Here is a 20,973-nt window from a genome sequence, read left to right on the forward strand (position 1 = left end):
TTTTTTTCATGGTTGGAATTATTACCACTTTTTAAAACTTATGATAATAATTCATATACAATTTTACATTTAAAAAACGTCATTTTTATTATAAAAATATTGTTAAAAATGCTATAAAATCGTAATATTTGTGAAAATGATCGAGAACTGGGACTTGATCGACAACTGGGGCAATTACCTTACTCTCTGTTCTCACGCTCTGCCTGTGTGTCGTGTCACACTCTCTGTCACCATTCTCTGTCTAACTCGCTCGCTACTGTCTCTGTCTCACCACTCCCCCCTCTCTCTCTCTCTCTCTTTCCCTATGTATATTATCGACGTTGTACACTGTCTCGTCGGCTCGTCCGACTAGACGACGGCTCGCACACCTATCCCGACCGCCGACCACGTCGGCAATCGGCTAATAATTAACTTGTTCCCTACCCCGCGGGAGCACGGTTTTGCACATTTTCGAGCACCTGTTGATCTCTCGTCCTACCGCAGCCACTTTTCCGCACTCTTAAAGTCGTTTGGGAAGCCTGTTGTCACCGTTGCACGCCGCGTCACCGCACGTAGAACCGCCTGAGCAGGCCACGCACCAGCTTCGCCTCTTGAACGCCACCGGAATCGGGGGGAAGACGAAGGCGGGCGTCGCTACGGCAGTAAGTCCCCTGGGCCTAGCGCCCTCAGCGACCGGAAGCGCCCCCTCGCGCCTGGAAACGCCAGCATCGGGAGGACTTGGCTGCACGGAGCGTGCCGAGAATGCTGCGAGGATCGGGAAGCATCGATGGACAGCCGTGGGCACGAGCGATCGTGGCGCGCGCGGGGAGAAGAGAAGGGCACGATGGTAAGCGAGGGACCAGTTGGCCGAGGAGAGAAGCGACTCGATCGCGAGCACGTAATCATGGCCGATCGATCCAGTTTCATTGTTGCACTGTCCAGCACCTTGAAAGCATCCACGATGCACCGGCACCGCCTCCGATCACATACCTCGGGACACACGTCCGCGCGCTGACCCGGGAACGCGCGCGCTATTCTTTACTAACGGCCTGATTTCAGGACAGATAGATCCCGTCGAATCCCCCCTCTCTATTGCTAAGAGGAAACGAGCGAGACGCGGTCGAAATGCGAGGCTAGGCCAGATTCCCGCGGGAGCCACCACTGTCTAACCGACGCGTGCCCCTTTCCCCCTCGCCGGCAGGAAGAAAGTCAGACGTTCCGCGGGCAAGAGGATGTAAAGCGGCTGGGCACGTCCGAGGAACGTTTCCCATGTGACGGAACCCCTACAGTATCGATTGATCGCCGGTCATCACTCATCGCCCGAGGTTTCTTCCCTTAGTCGCGCCATCCAACTCCTCCCGACGAACTCGTCCTCAGCTCCCTCGCCCCAGTTATCTAACGAAAAGTCGGCCTAAACCAAAGAGTTGTGCCTTTCGACTGGCAGCGGAAGACCCGCGAGCTGTACGTGTGCCATTAGAGGGAACGTAGAGAAGTGGAGAAGGATCTGAGGGGCTAGCCTTCTGGTTGCAGCTCGACTCGGTATACGATGGCGGTGTGCATGTTTTGGCTACTGACGTACGTGGGCCAGGGCCTGGACCTGGCCGTGGCCAATCGTCCCGTGATCACCATGCAGGGCGCACAGGAGCAGGACTATCGCCACGGGAGCGGCATCAGGAAGAAGAGCGAGCTGAGCTCGATAGGCAGTAACCTGTTGCACCTAAGGATATATCCTCCCGAGTCCTCTCACCGGGACGACCTGTCCAACTGGCTGTTGCTGAACGACGAGCCGCGTATCTCCTCGTGGACCTCCGCCGGCATATTGATCGACGACATGATCAGGGAGCCCAGGGAGCTGCAGACGGTCTTCTTTGCCCTGTCGCCGACGATGCTGAACCTCCTCTATTCGGATTACGCGGCGGCGCCGCCGCTCGGCGATCAGCTCCACCACGAGGACCAGCCCAGCCACGTCGGCCAGCGGGGCGGCAAGAAGCTCAGGCTGGACTGCCGGCACTCGAGGAGGAACACCCTCAGCCTGCCCATCAGGGTTTGCGACGACCAGGCCACCGGCAGGAAGACGATCCTACAGGAATCCCGACAATCCAGCTACGACGACCTGTTGGAGCAGAAGCTCAGCACTGCTGCGAACATGAAGACTGACCTGCCGCGGGAGTACCAGAGCCAGCCCGGCTTCGTGTCGAGGCCGTTCCTGCTGGAGGCGGGCAAGCTGCCCAGGAAGAGGAGCCAAGTGCCGGTCAGGCGACGCTCCATCGACCACTCCGGGGAGCCTACGCCGCATCAGGCTCAACCGCCGCTGTCCCACGGGGCCGGCATCAGCGTCGCTCCTCAACTCATGCTCAGATCTACCAGGGGCACCGTAGAGTACGACGTGCCGCAGATCGGTGAGTGAACTTGGGTGTTGTCGCTCACGGGCGGGTGGGATTCGCCGGACTGGGGCGGTGTCCGATTGATTGTCTCGGCAAAGAAGCGGAGTTGAGGGCGGGGACGACCGGAGTCCAAGAATTTTCCGGGGATAAGTTGGGGGATGTTTGGGGTGCGGGTAAATTGTAGGTAGGAAGTTTAGGGACTCGTGGAACTCGGCGTGGGGAACAGGGAAGTCTTAACTCTGACAAGGAGTCTCTATCTAGATTGGCGAGTGAAAGTTGAATGGAGTCTCGGTGGAAAGATGTTGGAGCTGTTTGATCGACCCGAGTTTGGGTTAATGCTTAGTGAGTGGGTAGACAGAGTGGGGCGAAAAATTTAGATAGATTATGGGATTATTAGGGCTTAATAGTTCGAAGGTAGCTGCTCTAGCGTGATTCTTCATCTTTTTGCTGAAAGATTCATCTCGTTGCTACGAGCTCGGTGGAAAACTGTGCTCGACAATATTCACCGAGCTCATCATTTCCCAATCTGATGTTCCACAAATAAATAAGTGGGAGTGGGCTGCCACTCGTTTAGAACAGTTGGGGAAGTGCTAAAATTGGGGTAGATTAATCGATGCTTCGCTAGAATATACACAAGTGCAATTACGTACGTTGGAAATGAAGGCCACAGGCGGTTTGGGCGTTTTCTAGTAAATTCATCTGGTTTCTAATCATTGGTGAATTCGAAGCCTTTACTTTACATTTATTAGCTGCATTCCATGTGCAAAATGGACCACAGGTAAAGGAGACCTGCGTCACTATTCGCAGAGTTACCCGAGGCGAAACGTAATTCCATCGCACCCCAGAACCCAAATCACCATTCCGTCTCACCTCGCGGACCCCCGTCTGCTAAATTACGAAAGCATTAGGAGCACCTCCCAAAAACTAATTCCTAAGCTCGCGTTTCATCTATTCAGCGAGTTATTCCGACTGTTTCGTCGTCCATGCCCGTCGTTGCAATCCTTCTCATTTCGAACCCTCTGCTGCGGGACAGCTTACTTCAAAGCCGCATACTCATCGCTGAAAGCAACTCGGCGAATTCGCTGAAATTTTCAAAGACTTCGGGAACCTTTGCCGCTCGACGAATGTCTTGCCGAAAGTTTGATAGCATTCCGCCGTAATCAGGGTTGTTACAAATGTATGAGGAGCCAGCTGACGCAACGCTGAATCACTTTCTGAGCGATAGAACCTCCTCTGTTCGAGAAACTCTCGAATACACTGGGGAGGGTAATAGAATGGACTTGCCACCTTGAACGCGAAACGCGAAATTTATCACTGGCATAAAAACTAGAAGAACTCGAAGGACAGTCGGACAAATGATGAGGAATTCTTCCATCAACACCTCGGAGGCCAATTTTCACCGACACCTTATCACCGCGAAAAAAAACTCCTAACAGACATTTTCAATAACTCGTCTCCAGAATTTAGGAACGTCATTTTGCACCCCCCATTCAAAAGGTACCCTTCTTAAAATATTATATTTAAAAAAAAAACACTCTCCCTCTCGCCATTATAATTTATATTCAATGAAATCGGAAATTTCCGCTAAATTGCCGCCGTTTCTCTCGTGAGCGATGGGAATACCCTCGGCTGCTGGCCTCCGAGGATCGTCACATGACAGCGGCTGTTGTTTATGAAGAGGCAAGCGTTGGTGGTAATTAGCGTCGAATTTTTTGCTCATTAGCAAGTATCGATCTTCGGGCGCCGCGATACTCGACCACCCTCCCCCGTACTTTTTTAATGACTTTTATCGCGATGGCACACCCCCCTGGGTCAGATGCCTGGGCGGATTACGGCGAGGCGACAATTTAAGAGCGGCTTCCGTTTCAACGTTGCACCACCGCGACACCCTTCTTCCGTGAACGCGGAGGGGGGGTCGGAGAGTTGCGCAGGGGGGCACGAGGGATGATAAACGTCGGCTATCGGGGTCGCGCCGGATGAACGTTGCTCGAGTGACCTTTCCAGGGGGTTGGTGTTGGCCGATGAGAATCGGTCCGCCGAGTTCCGCTTGGTTAATATTTAACCAGCGGAGGGCGAACCAAGTATCGTTAATTAAGTAATAATAGACTCGTCTCTTCCCATTCTTCTCTATTTCCCAATAATTTATTCTACTGCTCGATCTCCCCTTTACCCGTGCGACGACCGAAATATCGATACCGAGAACCACACGACGCGTGAGAACCCCTCGGCGCAGAGCGGCACGCGGTTAATTACAGTAATTAATCGCACGATAGAAAGGCGGTTGTTTCATTGCGAGCCCCGCGTCGTACTATTTGCTCCGGTATTTTATTCGTACTCGCTCGGGGGTGGTTTTTGGGGTAGTAGACTCTTGAGCGGTGGATCTTTTTTATTTTAATTTTGCAGTGGATCGTGATTATAAAATATGTTTGCCTTAATTTTATTGTAAAATAGTGATGCAGTAGCGTTAGTGTTCTGTGATAGGAAAATACTATTGTAGCACTGCAATATTGCTGCGTTATAGTCCTCCTATAATCGGATTAGCGTAAAGGTCATGCTGTATCACTGTACATAGGGTGTACTAAGGAGTTAGGCCACCTTTCACGAAGCAAAGTTATAGTCGTTTTCAGCCATTTTTTAAGGAAGATAGTGAAATAAATGGAAAATTCAATAATAGACGTTTTCCACAATATTCAATCTCACGGCTATACTGTTTAACCTGGGACAAAAAAAAACAAAAAGTTTTATTTTCTACTTGCCTAAGACTGAAGAAGTTCATATGGATAACCATGAACATTCATTTCTGTCGAAATGGTGAACATGCGGAGAAAAAGTGCCTTTTTTGTTTTTTTTTTAAATTGTCAATTGCAAAAAATATGTTCCAAATATCGCAAAATGGCAAATTACCGAAAATAACTACAACTTTGTTTCGCCCAAGGTGACCTAACCCCTTAAGGGGAGATTCTCGCGTAACAGCCCCCGAAATTTATGAATTTAAAAAAAAAAAACTATTGTTAATATTGCATTAAACTCTTTTAGGATATAAGGAGGCATCTTTAAACTTGTAGAATTTTTTTTATGTCGATCCTTCTCATTATTTATTAATTATTGTGGAATCGTGTTAACCTCTTCAACGATGTTGGCGTCAGGTGTACCATCCGTCACAATCATCTGATTGAAAAAAGAAGAAAATTTTCTTAAAGTTAAATAATTTACGCTGGGACTGGACTTAAAATTGTAATTTTTATTTATAATACTTTTTTCGTCGATTTAAAGAATAATATGAAAATTTTGTCTTTCAAACGCTATAGCTCTTGCAATTTTTCATTTTTTTTTTAAGAAACTTCTATTTTTTTTTTGCAATCAGATGACTGTGATAGGTGCTATACACCCCCCCCCCCCCCAACAGAAGTTACATCGTCGAAGAGGTGAGCAAGATTCCACAATAATTAATAAATAATAAGAAGTGCAAGTTTAAAGATGCCTATATCCCAAAGAAGTTTAATCCAATATGACCAACAATTTTAAAAAAAAATCTTAAATATCAGTTACTTTTGGGGCTGTTAGACGAGAACCCCCCCTGAATAGCCATTTTATATTAGCTGAGCCGACTGTCCTAGCCTTCACCTAATACAAATATCAGAATAGTTGTAAAACGTGTTACTACTGTATTAATATATTCCCTTAATTTCGATTTTCTGGGCACCTCAATTCCAAGAAGTGTATTAAACCGTATACTCCGCGAGAGTGTGCCACGTAAACGCTGGAATTCCTGCGGAGTAAATCGCCCAACCCCCAAGACGACAACCGCAGACGCCATAATCGCCTGGAGTAATCTAAGCAATGGCAATTATCCGGCTTATTGTTATCAACAGGTTATGTTCGCACCTGTTGCGGCTCACACATGATTGTGGTTCCTTGTATTACCTCGAGATACCAATGTCTGATCCGACTTCCCCCATTCAGAAATCGACACCGAGCAAAGTGGGAAACGTGCCGTTTCGCGTTCGGGGATGAACTTAAACGATTTCTGCGGCCTAGAGAAAGTTTGCGGACCTCCACGCTCAATTTTCCACATTGTTCTCCATTTCAATTTTCTCCCTGACTCCTCTCGCTTTGTCGCCCATCTATCGCGCCGAACGCGCAGCAATTACGCAATTATCGAGCTGAAAATCGAAACCGCCCCGCTCAATGGAACTTCAGAGTTGCCTTTTTCCTTAATGGGAATGTAAAGGGATTTGCGTGAACAAGAGGATCGTTATTCGTCCTCGAAGCAATGGAGCTTGTTCTCCCCCCGCTCGCGGGAATTTCAACCCTGTTGGTTGTGAAAGTTTGTCCATTGGAAAAGCTCCTGGCGGGGGAAAGGAAGCCCAGAGCTCTTGTCGGAAGTCCGTGCTTGGATTCGTAAAGGTCACAGGTTGAGAGCTGCTGGTATAAATTATTCCGCAAATATTCCATCGTCCTCGTTCCCCGTTAGACCGTATCCTGGTCGAATTACCGCTAATCTTTCCTAAGTTCCTTGCGCGGCACGTCTGTTGTTAGGAAATATCCCTAACGCGAGGAAGTTGCCCAGAAAGGAGGATGCGCTAGAATGGTTTGCTCCCCTTCCGCCGTTATCGCACTCGACACTATTGTGTTCCTATGGTTCGCTCCGAGGGCGAGAGGAACTCGCGTTACACGGCTTTAATCGCCATCAAGGATGCTTGACACCGACAATCCGCGGAGGACTTTATCCAGGACGGAGCGGGGAGGCAATGGGGCAGCAGTAATTTAAATAAAAAATCGCCTTCTCTCCTCGACCCATAAAGGATCGGTACTCCCCCTCCGGAACCTAATGAATGCTCCTCGTCCCCCGCCCTACTCTTTATCCATCTACCGTCCCCTGCTTCACCCAACCCCTTTCCACATACCTCCTTTCGGATAAGAGGATTAATAAATTCAATGGTGAAGTAATTCGACGGCCGTAGGAGAAGACGGAAATCCTCTGTCGATTCGTTACGAATGGACACGTATGTACATATAGGCGCGTGGACACAGAGGGAGGATGTGGCGAACTGATGCAACACGCTGGGGGTCGTTGGAAATAGTCGCGTATTGTCACTGCTGGGGAGATGACAAGGTTTGAAATTTTGTAGCTTCTGAATCCTGACGGTATGATCGCAGAATTCTACGACTACAGGAATTCTAGCATAACTGAATTCCATGGCTATCAAATTATATAGTCACTGAATTCCATGGCCGCTGAATTTTATGGGCACTGAATTCCATGGCCACAGAATTTGATGGTCACTGCATTCCATGGCCACAGAATTTTATTGCCACCGAATTCTATTACCGCTGAATCCTATGACCACAGAATTCTATGATCACTGAATTCCATGGCCACCAAATTATATGGTCACTGAATTCCATGGCCACAGAATTTGATGGCCACAGAATTTTATGATCAGTGAATTTTATGACCACCGAATTCTACGAGCAGAGAATTCCATGACCACAGAATTCTATAATCAGAGAATTCCATGGCTACCGAATTCTATGATCAGTGCATTCCATGGCCACAGAATTATATTAGCAGAGAATTCCATGGCCACCGAATTCTGTGATCAATGAATTCCATGACCACAGGATTCTATGATCACTGAATTCCATGGCCACTGAATTTTATGGTCACTGAATTCCATGGCCACAGAATTCTCTGATCACTGCATTCCATGACCACAGAATTCTATGATCAGCGAATTGTATGACCACCGAATTCTACGATCAGTGAATTCCATGGCCACAGAATTCTATAATCAGTGTATTCCATGACCACCGAATTCTATAATCAGTGAATTCCATGACCACCGAATTATATGGTCACCGAATTCTGTGATCAATGAATTCCATGGCCAGAATTCTCTGATTACTGAATTCCATGACCACCAAATTCTACGATCAATGAATTACATGACCACAGGATCCTGTGATCACTGAATTCCATGACCACTGAATTCTATAATCAGTGAATTCCATGACCACTGAATTCTATAATCAGTGAATTCCATGACCACCGAATTATATGATCAGTGAATTCCATGGCCAAAATTCTATAATCAGTGAATTCCATGACCACCGAATTATATGGTCACCGAATTCTATGATCAATGAATTCCATGGCCAGAATTCTCTGATTACTGAATTCCATGACCACCAAATTCTACGATCAATGAATTACATGACCACAGGATCCTGTGATCACTGAATTCCATGACCACTGAATTCTATAATCAGTGAATTCCATGACCACCGAATTATATGATCAGTGAATTCCATGGCCAAAATTCTATGGCCACCGAATTTCATGACCACAGAAATCGACAAGTGCCGTAATCTGCACAGAATAATTTTTATACATAATTCTAAAGTAACATAGTATCTCTCCACGTTGTACGATATAAATGTGGAATATTTCTCGATACTGGATACACCAAAAGCGATATGTAGCGACTTTCCACAGAATAATTTTTATACATAATTCTAAAGTATAATCTCTCTAGATACTGGATACTGATATTGGATAGCATTTCATTCACTTTCAATGGATTCATTAACCAGCTTGTTTACTATTAACACCCTGTCGTTACCGCACAGGCACAGGTGTGTACTGCAAAGCACATACCACAAATCGATGAAAAGGAAACATTAACGCGAGCCTTGAATACTTTTCCGACACCGTTGAATTTCATACGATGCGCCCTTTAAAACTGCAACCTTACAGGGAATTTCGCGGAAGGAGACGTTAGTAATCCTTTGGGGTTGCGTCGATGTTGCATAAAAATAGTAGCGATCAATAGTGCGGGCAATGTAATAGGAAAATTATATGGAAAGGGGCAGAAGTAATATTAAAATAAAAAAAAAATGGAAACCCAGATATCCATTGAATAACACAAAATGAAACAATGATGCAATCCAAAAACCAAATGAAATATCAAAATAATAATAAAGGGAGAATAACAAAAAAATAGCAAAAGGTGATAGAATAGCCAGAAACCAAAAGAAATTAATAAAAATATCCAAATAAATAAATTATATTGCATTCGAACACTAGAAAACTAGGGTACCATCGAAGTAACTTAACAAAATGAAGAAGAATAATTGCGACAAAGAATTTATAGAAATTGTAAAAAAAACAACCCCCTAATTTGTCCATTTCCCTTTCCTTTTCAGAATGCCCGATATCAGAGGACGGTATGGAGAGGTTTGCATGTCCCACTGCAGATAGACTCGGTAGACACCACTGCATCGATGATCACGCCTTGTGCGATGGTTTCATAGACTGCCCTACAGGCGAGGACGAGGACAGGCAAGCCTGCATGTTTTACAAAACTGTAAGTCTTTAATCAATCGCCCCGTCACAATCTCTATCACAAACAAGTCAATCAGCAGCATCCTAGAATCAGCTGCAATTTTTATGCGACAGCCCCTCCTTATTCCGTGGGCTTGAAAAGTGAACCGCGGATCTGATTTCAAAGACACGCGCACGTCAACACATTACCGGGTCATTATTTCCTTTTATGCCTTCTGATAGGGCAGACTCGGGAGAAACGTAAAGCGGAACGAATGTAACGACTGTTATAATACAAATGCCGATCCATAGAATATGATATGAGGCATTGAGAGGAATAATTGAGTTATTAGGAATAATGTATTCCAATAGGCTGTACTAATCATATAAAATAGGAAATTTTTTTTTTTTCAATGTCGGTTAGGCCGTTTTTATCGAAAATAGTATTTAAAAGCATCTTATCTAGTAATTGGTATTTTTTAAATTAAATTAGATGCGTTGATACAAAGGGGTGCAGGGTCCAAAGTAACAAATTACTTATTTTAAAGGAACTTAAATGAATTTTATTATTATTTTTTGTAATTATTATTTTAAAAAATTTGTGTAATATGCATTTCAAGTTTTTCGCTTTGATTATGTTGTCCAGTAATCAATGTTTGACGTCGAGTAGGAAAGTTCTGAAAATTTTACAAAATTTAAAAGTTACAAACTCAAAAAGAGAAAAATTGTTACGCTTGCCCCTGGTCTCCCCTGCACTTGGTTCTGAAACTTTTCTGCTTTCAGAAAGTAGAGCATCTCTTCTTACAAATTATTTTCACGGTATCTCTTTGTTTTTACTGCTTTTAATAAACAGATTTTAATTAACTTCACACAGGAACTTTGTCCCTTCCACTTATCACTTTTGCTCAGTAATTTACATTTTAATTCCTCTTCAAATTTCTCGCTGAATTACAAAGCGAAGCCTGCTTCTATAGTTCTTTACTTTTCCTGCCTATTAATTACACAGTTAATTACAGTCTCCTTTTTTTTCCCACGCTTAACTACTTAATATTTAATCGCCTTTACTTTGCGCCCTTCGTTTTACGTTAGAATCCTTGGTGCACTTAAAAACTTAGGTCGGGCCTGTGTTAAGGCACTGTGTTTTACGTTACATCGGCCGTGCATTCTTTCGATTTCATACTAGAATTTCTAGCATGCTTGTAATCCTGTGCTGTCTTACAAGGGATGTTCGGCAACCAAAATTCCGGAAAAAAATTGAAACTTTGCGGGAATGTAGTTCAAGCGGTGCTGATAACGTAGCCCCTTTTCGTTTCGGCAATGAAACGGCCCTAGGGGTGAAAACACCCCCTCGAAGATATTCTGAGGCTTCATATTATCGAGAAAATGTTTAGTTAAAAGTTTTATTATTTTTGATATCTTATAATATGGTGATAAAGAATTTATTTGTTTATGTATATGTATATATATTGAAAAATCGGCATATATATATATACATATACACACACATATGTATAACTATCGAAATAAATTAGATTTTTTCAAATTTATTTCCACTATATATATATATATATATATATATATATATATATATATATATATACACATAAACAAATAAATTCTTTATCACCATATTATAAGATATCAAAAATAATAAAACTTTTAACAAAACATTTTCTCGATAATATGAAGCCTCAGAATATCTTCGAGGGGGTGTTTTCACCCCTATATATATATATATGCCGATTTTTCAAAACCTTCGAAACTTTCAAAATAAATTAGATTTTTTCAAAATTTATTTCCACTACCCTTTCTTCGACAACTGTACGGTACCTTTGAATTTCAAGTTTTTTTGAATTTTCGCGTTGCCGAGCATCCCTAGTTAGATTAATTACCCGCGGTATGCATTATATTTCCCAGCTGATTAGAGACTCTCCTCTTTCTCCATCTAATTACACTTCCCACCCGGCATTGATCAATCGCCCTCCATTACTCTTCTCATCTTCTTCTCATCGTCCCTTTCAGACCTCTTGGTCTGGAAGGCAGGCATTGTCGCGGGTTACATTAAAAACCGAGCAACATTCAGTTCCCGTCGCGCCGGCTTGCCAAATAATCGCTACTCTTCAGCCACCCCGCCAGCAGACGCCCAATCCCACCCCGAGAAAGGCTCGATTCACGCGCTGGCGTCACGCGGAACTCTGAAAAAGCCTCGTCTCCTTAATTCCCCCCCCCCTGGAAGAGGGCTATCCTCTGCACGAAAATAGCGCAACGGAGACGCGAGCCACGGGGGCGAAGCAGGGAGGGGGGGGGAGGGGGTGAAAAAACAATTCTTCTTGCGGTTTCCACGAGAAACTCTCGTGAACGCCAGGCGGGGGAGGAGAAGGAGGAAAAGGTAGACGAGTGGATGAAAGAGAGATTACAGCTTCCTCGCGTCTCGAGGAGACAGATACGCCTCGCTTTTCGGAGGCTCTGCTTGGAGGGGGGAGGATCGAGGAAGGGGGATGAGACGTTGTTCAGAGGCTACGAAAAACTAGAGAAAGAATCGACCAGAGGGAAATCCGAACCCACCCCCTCTTCCCCTGGCACGCGCATTTATCATCCTTCGTATCCGTGCGAAGAGTTGACCTTTCTCTCCTGCCCCCCTTTTTGAAATCGATAGCCGCTTCTTTTCCTTTTCCACCTGGGCGATCAGCCACTCGAACCACCTACCTATACTGTTGCTCGCGCTCGGAATCGTCCGCCATTCCCCCTCATGCATCTGCTCTTTGTACAACACGCTGCGCACGTCAAACGAAACACGCTTGCGAACAGTGTAGTGGCATTCTGTGTTTTTTCTTGTTACACCGCGTACCGCAACGGTACCTGCTGAATTCTGCGCAACGATAGCAGAAAGGTAGAGTATCCATTGGTAAAATCGGGGAGGAACTGTGAATTGCATATTCCGTAAAAGTGGATCATTTTCGCGAAGCGTCTGAGAAGCGATGGGTTAAGCCACGCCCCCACGTGCAACTTACGTCGGCTGAAAAAACTGTGTGCACTGCGGTCCGTGGGTACCCGGCCTAAATTCAAAGTCAACCTTTATTCTATATTTCTAGATATTTCTTTCGTGAAGAATAAATTAACGTACTTCCGTTTGTACCGCCAGAAATGAAACACCTTGTGCAGTAGGAGCAGTGCTTGTAACCACAATGGCGCTTAGTATCTGCACAGATTTTTAAGGCGAAAGGAAAGGGGCGCGTAGTGTAGATGGGAGAGGGAGGCAAACAGAAATTACGGCGTCAGGGCCTTAAGCCGGCGCCACATTTGCGTTTTGTCCGCGCGGACAAATGTGGCGCCGGCTTAAGGCTAATTGAAGGCCCCAGTTCCTATGCCACACCGTTCACAAGTGGGAACGTGGCTTAAGACTATACTTTGCCGCCTAATGCGCTCGGAAATTGATCCTTTAGTAATAGCTTCGAGCGCCATCTGCATTGGACGTTGCACGCGTGGGGCCGCGGCTTTAATCTGTGCAGCGCGCAGAAGGAAATGGATGTTCTCTCTGTTTCAGACGAAAGCTCACCTTGACGTTTTGGCAGATGCCATTTTGCGATGGGCAAGAGGACGCTAATTCCTTTGTTGACGATGAACCTCTGACCTATGCATAAAATCATAAGTCTGACGAGTTTACTTCTTTATACATTCACCTATACATATATATATATATATATATATAACATACTCCCACGTATGTGTACATGTACTATTACCCGGCCGAAAGAAGATCCCCAAGAGGCGGGCTCGGGCAATACAGTCCGTCGCTATGACGATTGGTCGAATCACCTATTTGGGCACATTTTTAAAGACGCGGCACACGTATTTTGGTTATTGGCTGAAGTAGGCACATACATTGTCGCACCGCGCGACGAAGAGAGCGAACAAAACACATCGAGATCGGGTGGAATAGAGCGATCTGACCGACGAGCGCCAAAGCAATAGCGTAGACATCTCAGACGGTTAACCATTAATATATAATAACATAAAAATTTCCTTATTTTTCACAATATATTCAGGAAAGTATTATCATTGGTTTGGTTAGATTTTTCTGATTAAAATAAGCCCAAACGCAATGTTGCACAGATTGTTTGAAAAATAAGGAAATTTTTATGTTATTATATATTAATGGTTAACCGTCTGAGATGCCTACGCTATTGCTTTGACGCTTGTCGGTCAGATCGCTCTATTCCACTCGATCTCGATGGGTTTTGTTCGCTCTCTTCGTCGCGCGGTGCGACAATGTATGTGCCTACTTCAGCCAATAAGCAAAATACGTGTGCCGCGTCATTAAAAGTGTGCTCAAATAGGTGATTCGACAAATCGTCATAGCGACGGACTGTATCGCCCGAGCCCGCCTCTTGGGGATCTTCTTTCGGCCGGGTAATAGTACACACACTATCGTGTACCAGCACACATACAGAGGGTTTTCGTTTCATCGCTAGCGAGCAGTTTTCTCGCACGCCACCGATTGCGCGAGAGGGGCGCAGGGGGAGGGGCGGACTCCTGGATTTTTGCGAGGAATGTGGTCGAGTTTCGGGATTTTTTAATAGACTTTGAGGTGCATCAGAGTTAATAAAATTGGAGTTTTATTGGAAGAAATTGAGAATTTAAACTCAAGGTCTGAATGGGTTTACGAGCTTGCGATCCTTTTTGAATTTTTTCAAATTTCGTGCTCGAGACCTCCTTTAGATATGCTCAAAATCCTTTGGATTCCTAGAATCCTAAACTCATGATGTCCTCGGATCTTCGGAAGCGTACGATAAGGTTTGCGCGCTGAGAAAGTTTAAATTTAAAATATCCTACTTTTTCTGAGGAATTTTAAGTTCGATATCTCGTATAAATTTCGCAGACTTTCAATTTCGAGCTGAGAATAAACCCGCATGTTCTGCGCATGTCAGCCAGCAGTGCTGTTCAGAATTCGCGAACACTGCAGAACTGAGTAATTGCTGATAATTTCCGGGCCAAGTGCTCTAAACGGCCCTGATAGTCCGCGACTCCCTAGTAGCGCCTAAAATCACCTCGAATCGCCGGATTCCTCGCCAAGGAGGAGCCGCGACTTCTTCCTCTTCAGCCTAACCCTCGAGCAACGGCGGCTCGCAAGGAGAAGACTCGCTGGCGAAAAGACGGACACCCTGCTCGTATTCTTCCCGTTCTCCCGCATCGTCTATTTTGCAAAGAGTTGTCCCTTTCTCCCGCGTAACCGTATACACATAGAAAGACGAGAAGATGATAGCGGATTATAGAGAGATGTTCACGTTGAAATCAAACTCAGGGGAATGTAATGATGAATCGTCTCTCGAGCAGCATTCAGCCCAAAAAGCGACCGATCCGCGCGCGATTTTCCAAAGGGCGCGGATCGATCCTGACGCGAGCTGAGTCCAACGCGCTCCCTGCTGGCCACCCACACTGTTTAAAGAGCAAAAACCACTAAATGGCCTCGCGCTTAAAGGGGAAACGAGAAGCAATCGCGAGGATGCGCATCATTCGGTTGAGCCAAGTGTGCCGCTTGAGCTGTGACATTAAACTGAAGTTCAGAAAGCTCACTCCCAAGATCCCTAGTAGCATTTATTGTTGGCATTTTGATGGCCAACTGATTCCCAACTTGGGGATACTGTGGGCCAACCAGAAATGCTACTGGGGATCGAGTCTCCTCTCGAAGGTAACAAAAGACCCGGCACGGGAAAGAGGAAGGGGAATAATTAAGCGGAAATTAAAATTAACTGACAATCAGTCGAACGCCTGTGGATTGAATGCACTTAGGGTCTACCTAGGGAGTATGATCGATTCTTTGGCTCTAGATTAAGCTGAGAGATGGACGATCGGTATCGCTGCTACCTGGCACTGATCTCCTACGTTAGATTCGCGTTTAACCCCAATAGAGGAAGGTTCACTCGCGAGGTACCCGGTCAATCAAGAAGAAGGGGATCCGTGAAGAATCTGAATCCCAGCATTCCCCTAACCCAGCCAGAATCGATCTCAGTATCTATGTCCACCCAGCACGGAGCGCGTTGGACGAGCGTCCCCGTCACGGTAACCAGGTATCCTCATGTTAAAGTACAAATTAAGGGTGTCCGAGGTTTCAAAACAGGGAAGCGTTTAGCGGTTAACGTTCGTAAGGAGGCGGTGCTCGAAGCCAGAGAAATGGCGGCGATCTCGATCCCCGGCATCAGTTCTGCGGACGTCACCGGCGCCGTCATCGCGGCGGCGAACTCTGCAAGCAAAGAGGAGAAGATGGAAACAATCGAGCGATTCCCGCGAGAATTAACTCACCTTCGACGACTTTATTTTCGTACGACACAAGAGAGCGATACTACCGCAGACTTCGAAGACTGAGAAAACGATAAAAACCCCCCCTCGTTTTCGGTTGGCCCGGGAGCCGGCCCGACCGTTCCCGGTGGATCGAGGGCCGGCCCTGCTTTCCCCCTTCGCTCAACTCCGGCCGATCGTGCCCGAGTTTAAGTCACGAAGGTGGACGGCGAAACGTCCCCGGGCTCGACGAGCCAACGAACGGAAAACGAGCGATCCAAGACGGAAATTGGCTGAATACCCCATCCCACTCCCCCTAATCTTCTTGGTCATCGTACCAAGGTTTTTCTCCTGCTGGATCGTCGCGTTCCTGGATCCCTGTTCTTCTCTGTTCCCGTTTCTCCGCCCTCGTTAAAGTCAATATTAGCTTAGCGGTAAATATTTGACAGTGACTCTCTCAAGCGATACCTCCCTCTTCTGCAAATTGCTCGGAACGAAGCGGAAAGGCGAACCGCGCGCGTCCGTGTGTGCGTGTATGCTTGCACTGTGGCCGAGGGGAGGAGAGCTTCCTTTCGGAGCTGTTACGTCTCTCGTTCTTTCGCGCGAGATTTCCGAGCCGCGAGTTTCTTGGGACGGCCGACCTTGCAGTGGGCTCGAGCTAGGGATATTTGGACTACATGAATTTTCGGCTCTCGAAGTTGTTTCCTCTTTTGTTCTGATCGATCGATGTTCCGCGGCTCTTCTGTCCTCTTATTTGCTTCGTTGTAACGAAGCACTTGTGCGATCCCTGTCTTTAAGCCTCGTTCTCATTAGTCAAGCTACTTGACTTCGAGTTTGTCTTTAGTAGTCATCTAAAATGTTCACATATCTCCGTCAAAGGACGTGGTCTTCTTCGTTATTTCATAAAATGTCAAGCTTCTCATATACTTCTAAGAATTTAGAAATCTTGTCACTACGCCACCTATTCTTAGTCTTTGTTTTATGATTATAACCTCACTTTTCCAAAACAATTGGCAGTCAAGTTACTTCAAGTGACTTAAATAGTTCACACTATTCAAGCTGTATTTCGAAGCAAGTAAAAGTTGAAAGACTCTTTACCTCGCTTGAAGCTTTAAAGAAACTTTAAAGGATATGTCAAGTCAAGAGAATCACATTGGTAATGTAGTTTCAAGCGACTTGAAACGAGTAACTTGACTAATGAGAACGAGGCTTTAAGTATTGTCAGAGACCTTTTACTTCTTGCAAAGGAACATCGCATTTCCGTGTGAACTTCCAAGCACTTACTTGTCCCTAAAACAAAGCGACATGTATAGTGGCACACGCCCACAAAATTCGGAGCCCACGAGCGTTGAAAGAGCGCCCATCGAGCCCCATTACACGGTCACGGAAAAGCTCGGGAATCGAAGGAACTCGGTATCGAACGGTGTCGAACGATCGACCAAGGTGCAAGCACGGACAATCAATCGATCGGAATGCTCTGTCGACGATCGATACGTCTCCGAGCGTGAGACAGCCGCGTTTGCCTGTAAAGGTCCGTTTTCACGTGACAGTAAATCGTGACTTTTAGGCCGGTTACGCACTGTCGACAGACCTTTCTCGTTCGCCGCCAACTCTGTGCGTAAGAAATCATATATTTCCGTGTAACTCGTGGTCGTCTGTGACTTGACAGTGCGTAACGGTGCTTATGCGGTCATAACACTAAAGGCGGTATACTCAGTCGCTACTTATTAAGCAAATGCTTAAGCATGCGGCATCCTCCACTAACCTAGTAGCTAGTAAAGGATGCCGAATGCTTAAGCATTTGCTTAAGAATAAGTAGCGACCGAGAATACCGTCCCATATGTCAAGACTCTTGTTACCGTGAAAACTAGATGTCGCTATGTCGTAACATTGATTCAGGCTGTCACACAGTGCCGCGACAGCGAAAGCCCCGAGTTTCCATGTGACGTGAAAACGGACCTTAAGTCCCGAAAACGCGCAGCCTTCAAACTCTTGCTGGAGTACTCGTTTACGTCGAGATAGACTGTAAGGCTCTACGATTAAAACTACAAAGCTCTAAGATTAACGAGAACCGTCGCTAGATATACATAATAAATCTTTCCTAGCGATGGAACGGAGAGGAGAACCACTTGGCGCAGAGACACCGACGAGGCTCAACTACGCAATACACGTGTACATTGTATGTGTGTGTGTGCGCGCGCGTGTGTTAAGGCGTGCATGCCAGCGTGTATGTGTGTGCATGTATGTAATGAGAGACGAGGAAGGAAGAGATACACTTGCGAACACGTCAAGCGAGACTAATCTCCTCCCCCCCCCACCCCCTTTTTTGCAAAGGTACATAAATTCAGTATTACAGCGTCCCCACTTAGATGGAACGCATTGTAAGTGTTTCGTTTTTCTTTCGAGAGACTTGTGCTGCCTGGGATCCGATGCCCGCGCACCTCTCTTCCCCCTCCAACTCCCCCCTCTCTCCCTCTGAAGCCTTCGAAAGAATGTGACTATATAGTTCGAGGACTCGCGAACTACTATCGTTTCCAGCGACTCAAGTGCCAGATCCGTTCGTAGACGCTTTTCCGTTGGTAGTTTGACGTAATTCGACGAAGAGGAGCCATGGTAGTGGACGAGTTTGTTTAATCGAATCATCTGAAAACAGGGTTGTAGCTTTCACCCTCCGCGACCCATTCAAGTGCACGTTTAACCTGTTTCTTTTAGTAGCCTCGAGTGTCCTCGCGTTCAAATCCCTTTCCCTTAGCCCCGTTCGATCCCCAGCCTGCCCGTGGTGCTTTGATACTCTGGATATTATTTATTGATACGTATCCCTTTACCTTTTCTTTCCGCCCTCATTTCCAAGTCTCCTCTTCTTCGGCGTCCCTCGAGGAACTGGGTCACGGAGGGCTGGGGCGAACTGAACATATCAGAATCTACATATTTTTCATCAGAACAGAATATTTTTAATATTCAGATCGGAAACACTTCCTGTCGCTCAGCGGTTGTTGCCCCTGGCAAGTCTCAATCGGCACGCATGCGATAATTGTTGCTTCACCGTGCGACGCTTTCAACCAATTGCGATTGTTAACGCTTCACCGGCCCGCGCGGCCGATTCTGTTCTATGTGATTTCTCGAACTCGGGGCTCGCCGGCCCAGCTCGGCACGGCGACTACTTTCACATTAACGTTTCTTTCCTCGGTCATCCCTGCCGGTGAGTCGTAGTGAAATTGTAATCCGAGACCGCGCATGGGAGCATTCCATCGATTTCTATTCGCTGAACGGCACCTTTCTGTTGGGCGATCGAATATGTTGGCTGGCAACTATGAGTTTGTAAATATATGACAGTTATGTTCTATCGGCGCAATGTGGTATTAAGCAAGATGTAACCGTTTATTGGAAGTAAAACACTTTTTCTGAAAGAGCCACGATGTCTTTCCATTCAACGTCCACGAACATCGGTGCCACCAATCGTTTCACCCTAATGCGGAGTTTGTAAAGTTACACGGACAAGGAATTTCGGGTCAGATTCACCCAACAACATATATGTGCAAGAAATGAGAACACAAAAATAAAACCCAGTTTATTTAATTATTACGGTTTAATATTTTAAGAACTCGTTAAATTTCTAAAATAATAACAATTAAAGAAATAATTTAAAAAATTATGACATGAGTTTTTTTTTTAAAAGATAGAAGGATTAGTTTGCTAAGTAACGTGTTTCGTAGTTTTGAAAATAAAATGGAATTGGTCGGAATAGCTAAAAAATAGTAAAGGTAACTTTTTAAACTTTTTTTTGTGAGCCCGAAATGAAAATTCAAAAAACCCGTTTGTGGATTTCGGTAATTTCGTAATTTTCGATCTTATTCTGCAATCTTTAAGCGTTTATAGCTCAGAATAGCGTTAACCGATTTTGATGAAATTTTAGGCATGTGTACCGACAACTTACTTCAACCTACAAACGGATTTTTTGAATTGTCATTACAGGCTTACAAAAAAAAATTAACAAAACGACCTTTATTATTTTTGCTATTCCGACCAATTGCATTGTTTTTAAAAACGACGAAACACGTCACTTAGCAAACTAATCCTGCTAGCTTCTAAAAAAAAACTCATGTCGTTAGGACCAATTCTAAAAAAAGTATGCGATTTTAAAAAGTGTGCAAATACTTTTTTTATCCACTGTAAATTATAATTTATAAATGTATAACCTTAAAAACGTGCTCAGCAGGCCCAGCAAGCTTCCCAGCCAATTACTGGTTGTAATGAATTTCTAACCTGCTAACATTTGACCAGTCGGTCATTTACTAGCAGAACGCTTCTGTTTTCAATACCAAAGAATGACCCACAGAAAGTTTAAAACAATGAATATTTATAATTATTTTTACTATACATAAAATTAATTTTAATAATTAATGAGATTTTCTTCTCGTTGTCGTTTAGTTTATAAATAAAAGCAATAAATATTTCTAGCACAATACATAATTTTCGAGTTCACGTATTTACTGCCTTCTTATTAAAAATTTGGCGATTCTTGTTTGAGTGGCTACAGGACAAATTGTTGAAATACTTTTAATAAGAATTGTACTTATTAATGTTTGCTTAATACGCGCAACTAAAAATATGGGATATTAAAAGTGCAACCACACTCCATTTATAAACATACAATAGTTTTTAAATTTATAATTTACATTTCTTTGCCTGACGGTCATTCACTGGTATGCGGTCAGTTACTGGTTGGTTTACCCTATTAGTTATTTACAGATATCACGTTGGACTCTTAGAGCAGCTCTAAGGTTTCGCAAGACAACAACAGTGGTTATGTTCTGAACACAGCCATTAATGACGAGCCGACACAAGCCGAATGCATCCGAAGCTAACCACCGATTTGCCCTCGCCTTTTCCCCTCAATTGTACGGTCCCACTAAAGCCGAGAATCCGCCGGGAAGCTAAGCTGTGCTGTGCAATGCTATGCCATGCCATGCTACGTTTTAAAAAAATTAGCTTCAATACATTCTTGTG

General features: G+C 45.0%; 1 protein-coding gene across 1 annotated transcript; it reads left to right on the forward strand.

The window, feature by feature from the left end:
• The first annotated feature begins 9 nt into the window (after positions 1–9).
• On the forward strand, positions 10–19,377 carry Jeb (low-density lipoprotein receptor domain-containing jelly belly protein). Its single transcript, XM_076825890.1, has 3 exons — positions 10–2,378; positions 9,573–9,733; positions 13,235–19,377. Exons 1-3 carry the CDS (start codon positions 1,526–1,528, stop codon positions 13,292–13,294), a joined length of 1,074 nt encoding a protein of 357 aa, XP_076682005.1. The 5' UTR covers positions 10–1,525; the 3' UTR covers positions 13,295–19,377.
• The last annotated feature ends 1,596 nt before the right edge of the window (positions 19,378–20,973 follow it).

This window comes from Andrena cerasifolii, chromosome 13, assembly GCF_050908995.1.
Source record: "Andrena cerasifolii isolate SP2316 chromosome 13, iyAndCera1_principal, whole genome shotgun sequence".
Lineage (NCBI taxonomy): Eukaryota > Metazoa > Arthropoda > Insecta > Hymenoptera > Andrenidae > Andrena > Andrena cerasifolii.

Bases quoted from the DNA above. Each gene is read 5' to 3' on its own strand.
- Jeb (XM_076825890.1), top strand. From the start codon at position 1,526: ATGGCGGTGTGCATGTTTTGGCTACTGACGTACGTGGGCCAGGGCCTG. The intron at 2,379-9,572 runs GTGAGTGAACTT...TTTCCTTTTCAG, and splicing joins GTACGACGTGCCGCAGATCG to AATGCCCGATATCAGAGGAC. The intron at 9,734-13,234 runs GTAAGTCTTTAA...TCTCTGTTTCAG, and splicing joins CCTGCATGTTTTACAAAACT to ACGAAAGCTCACCTTGACGT.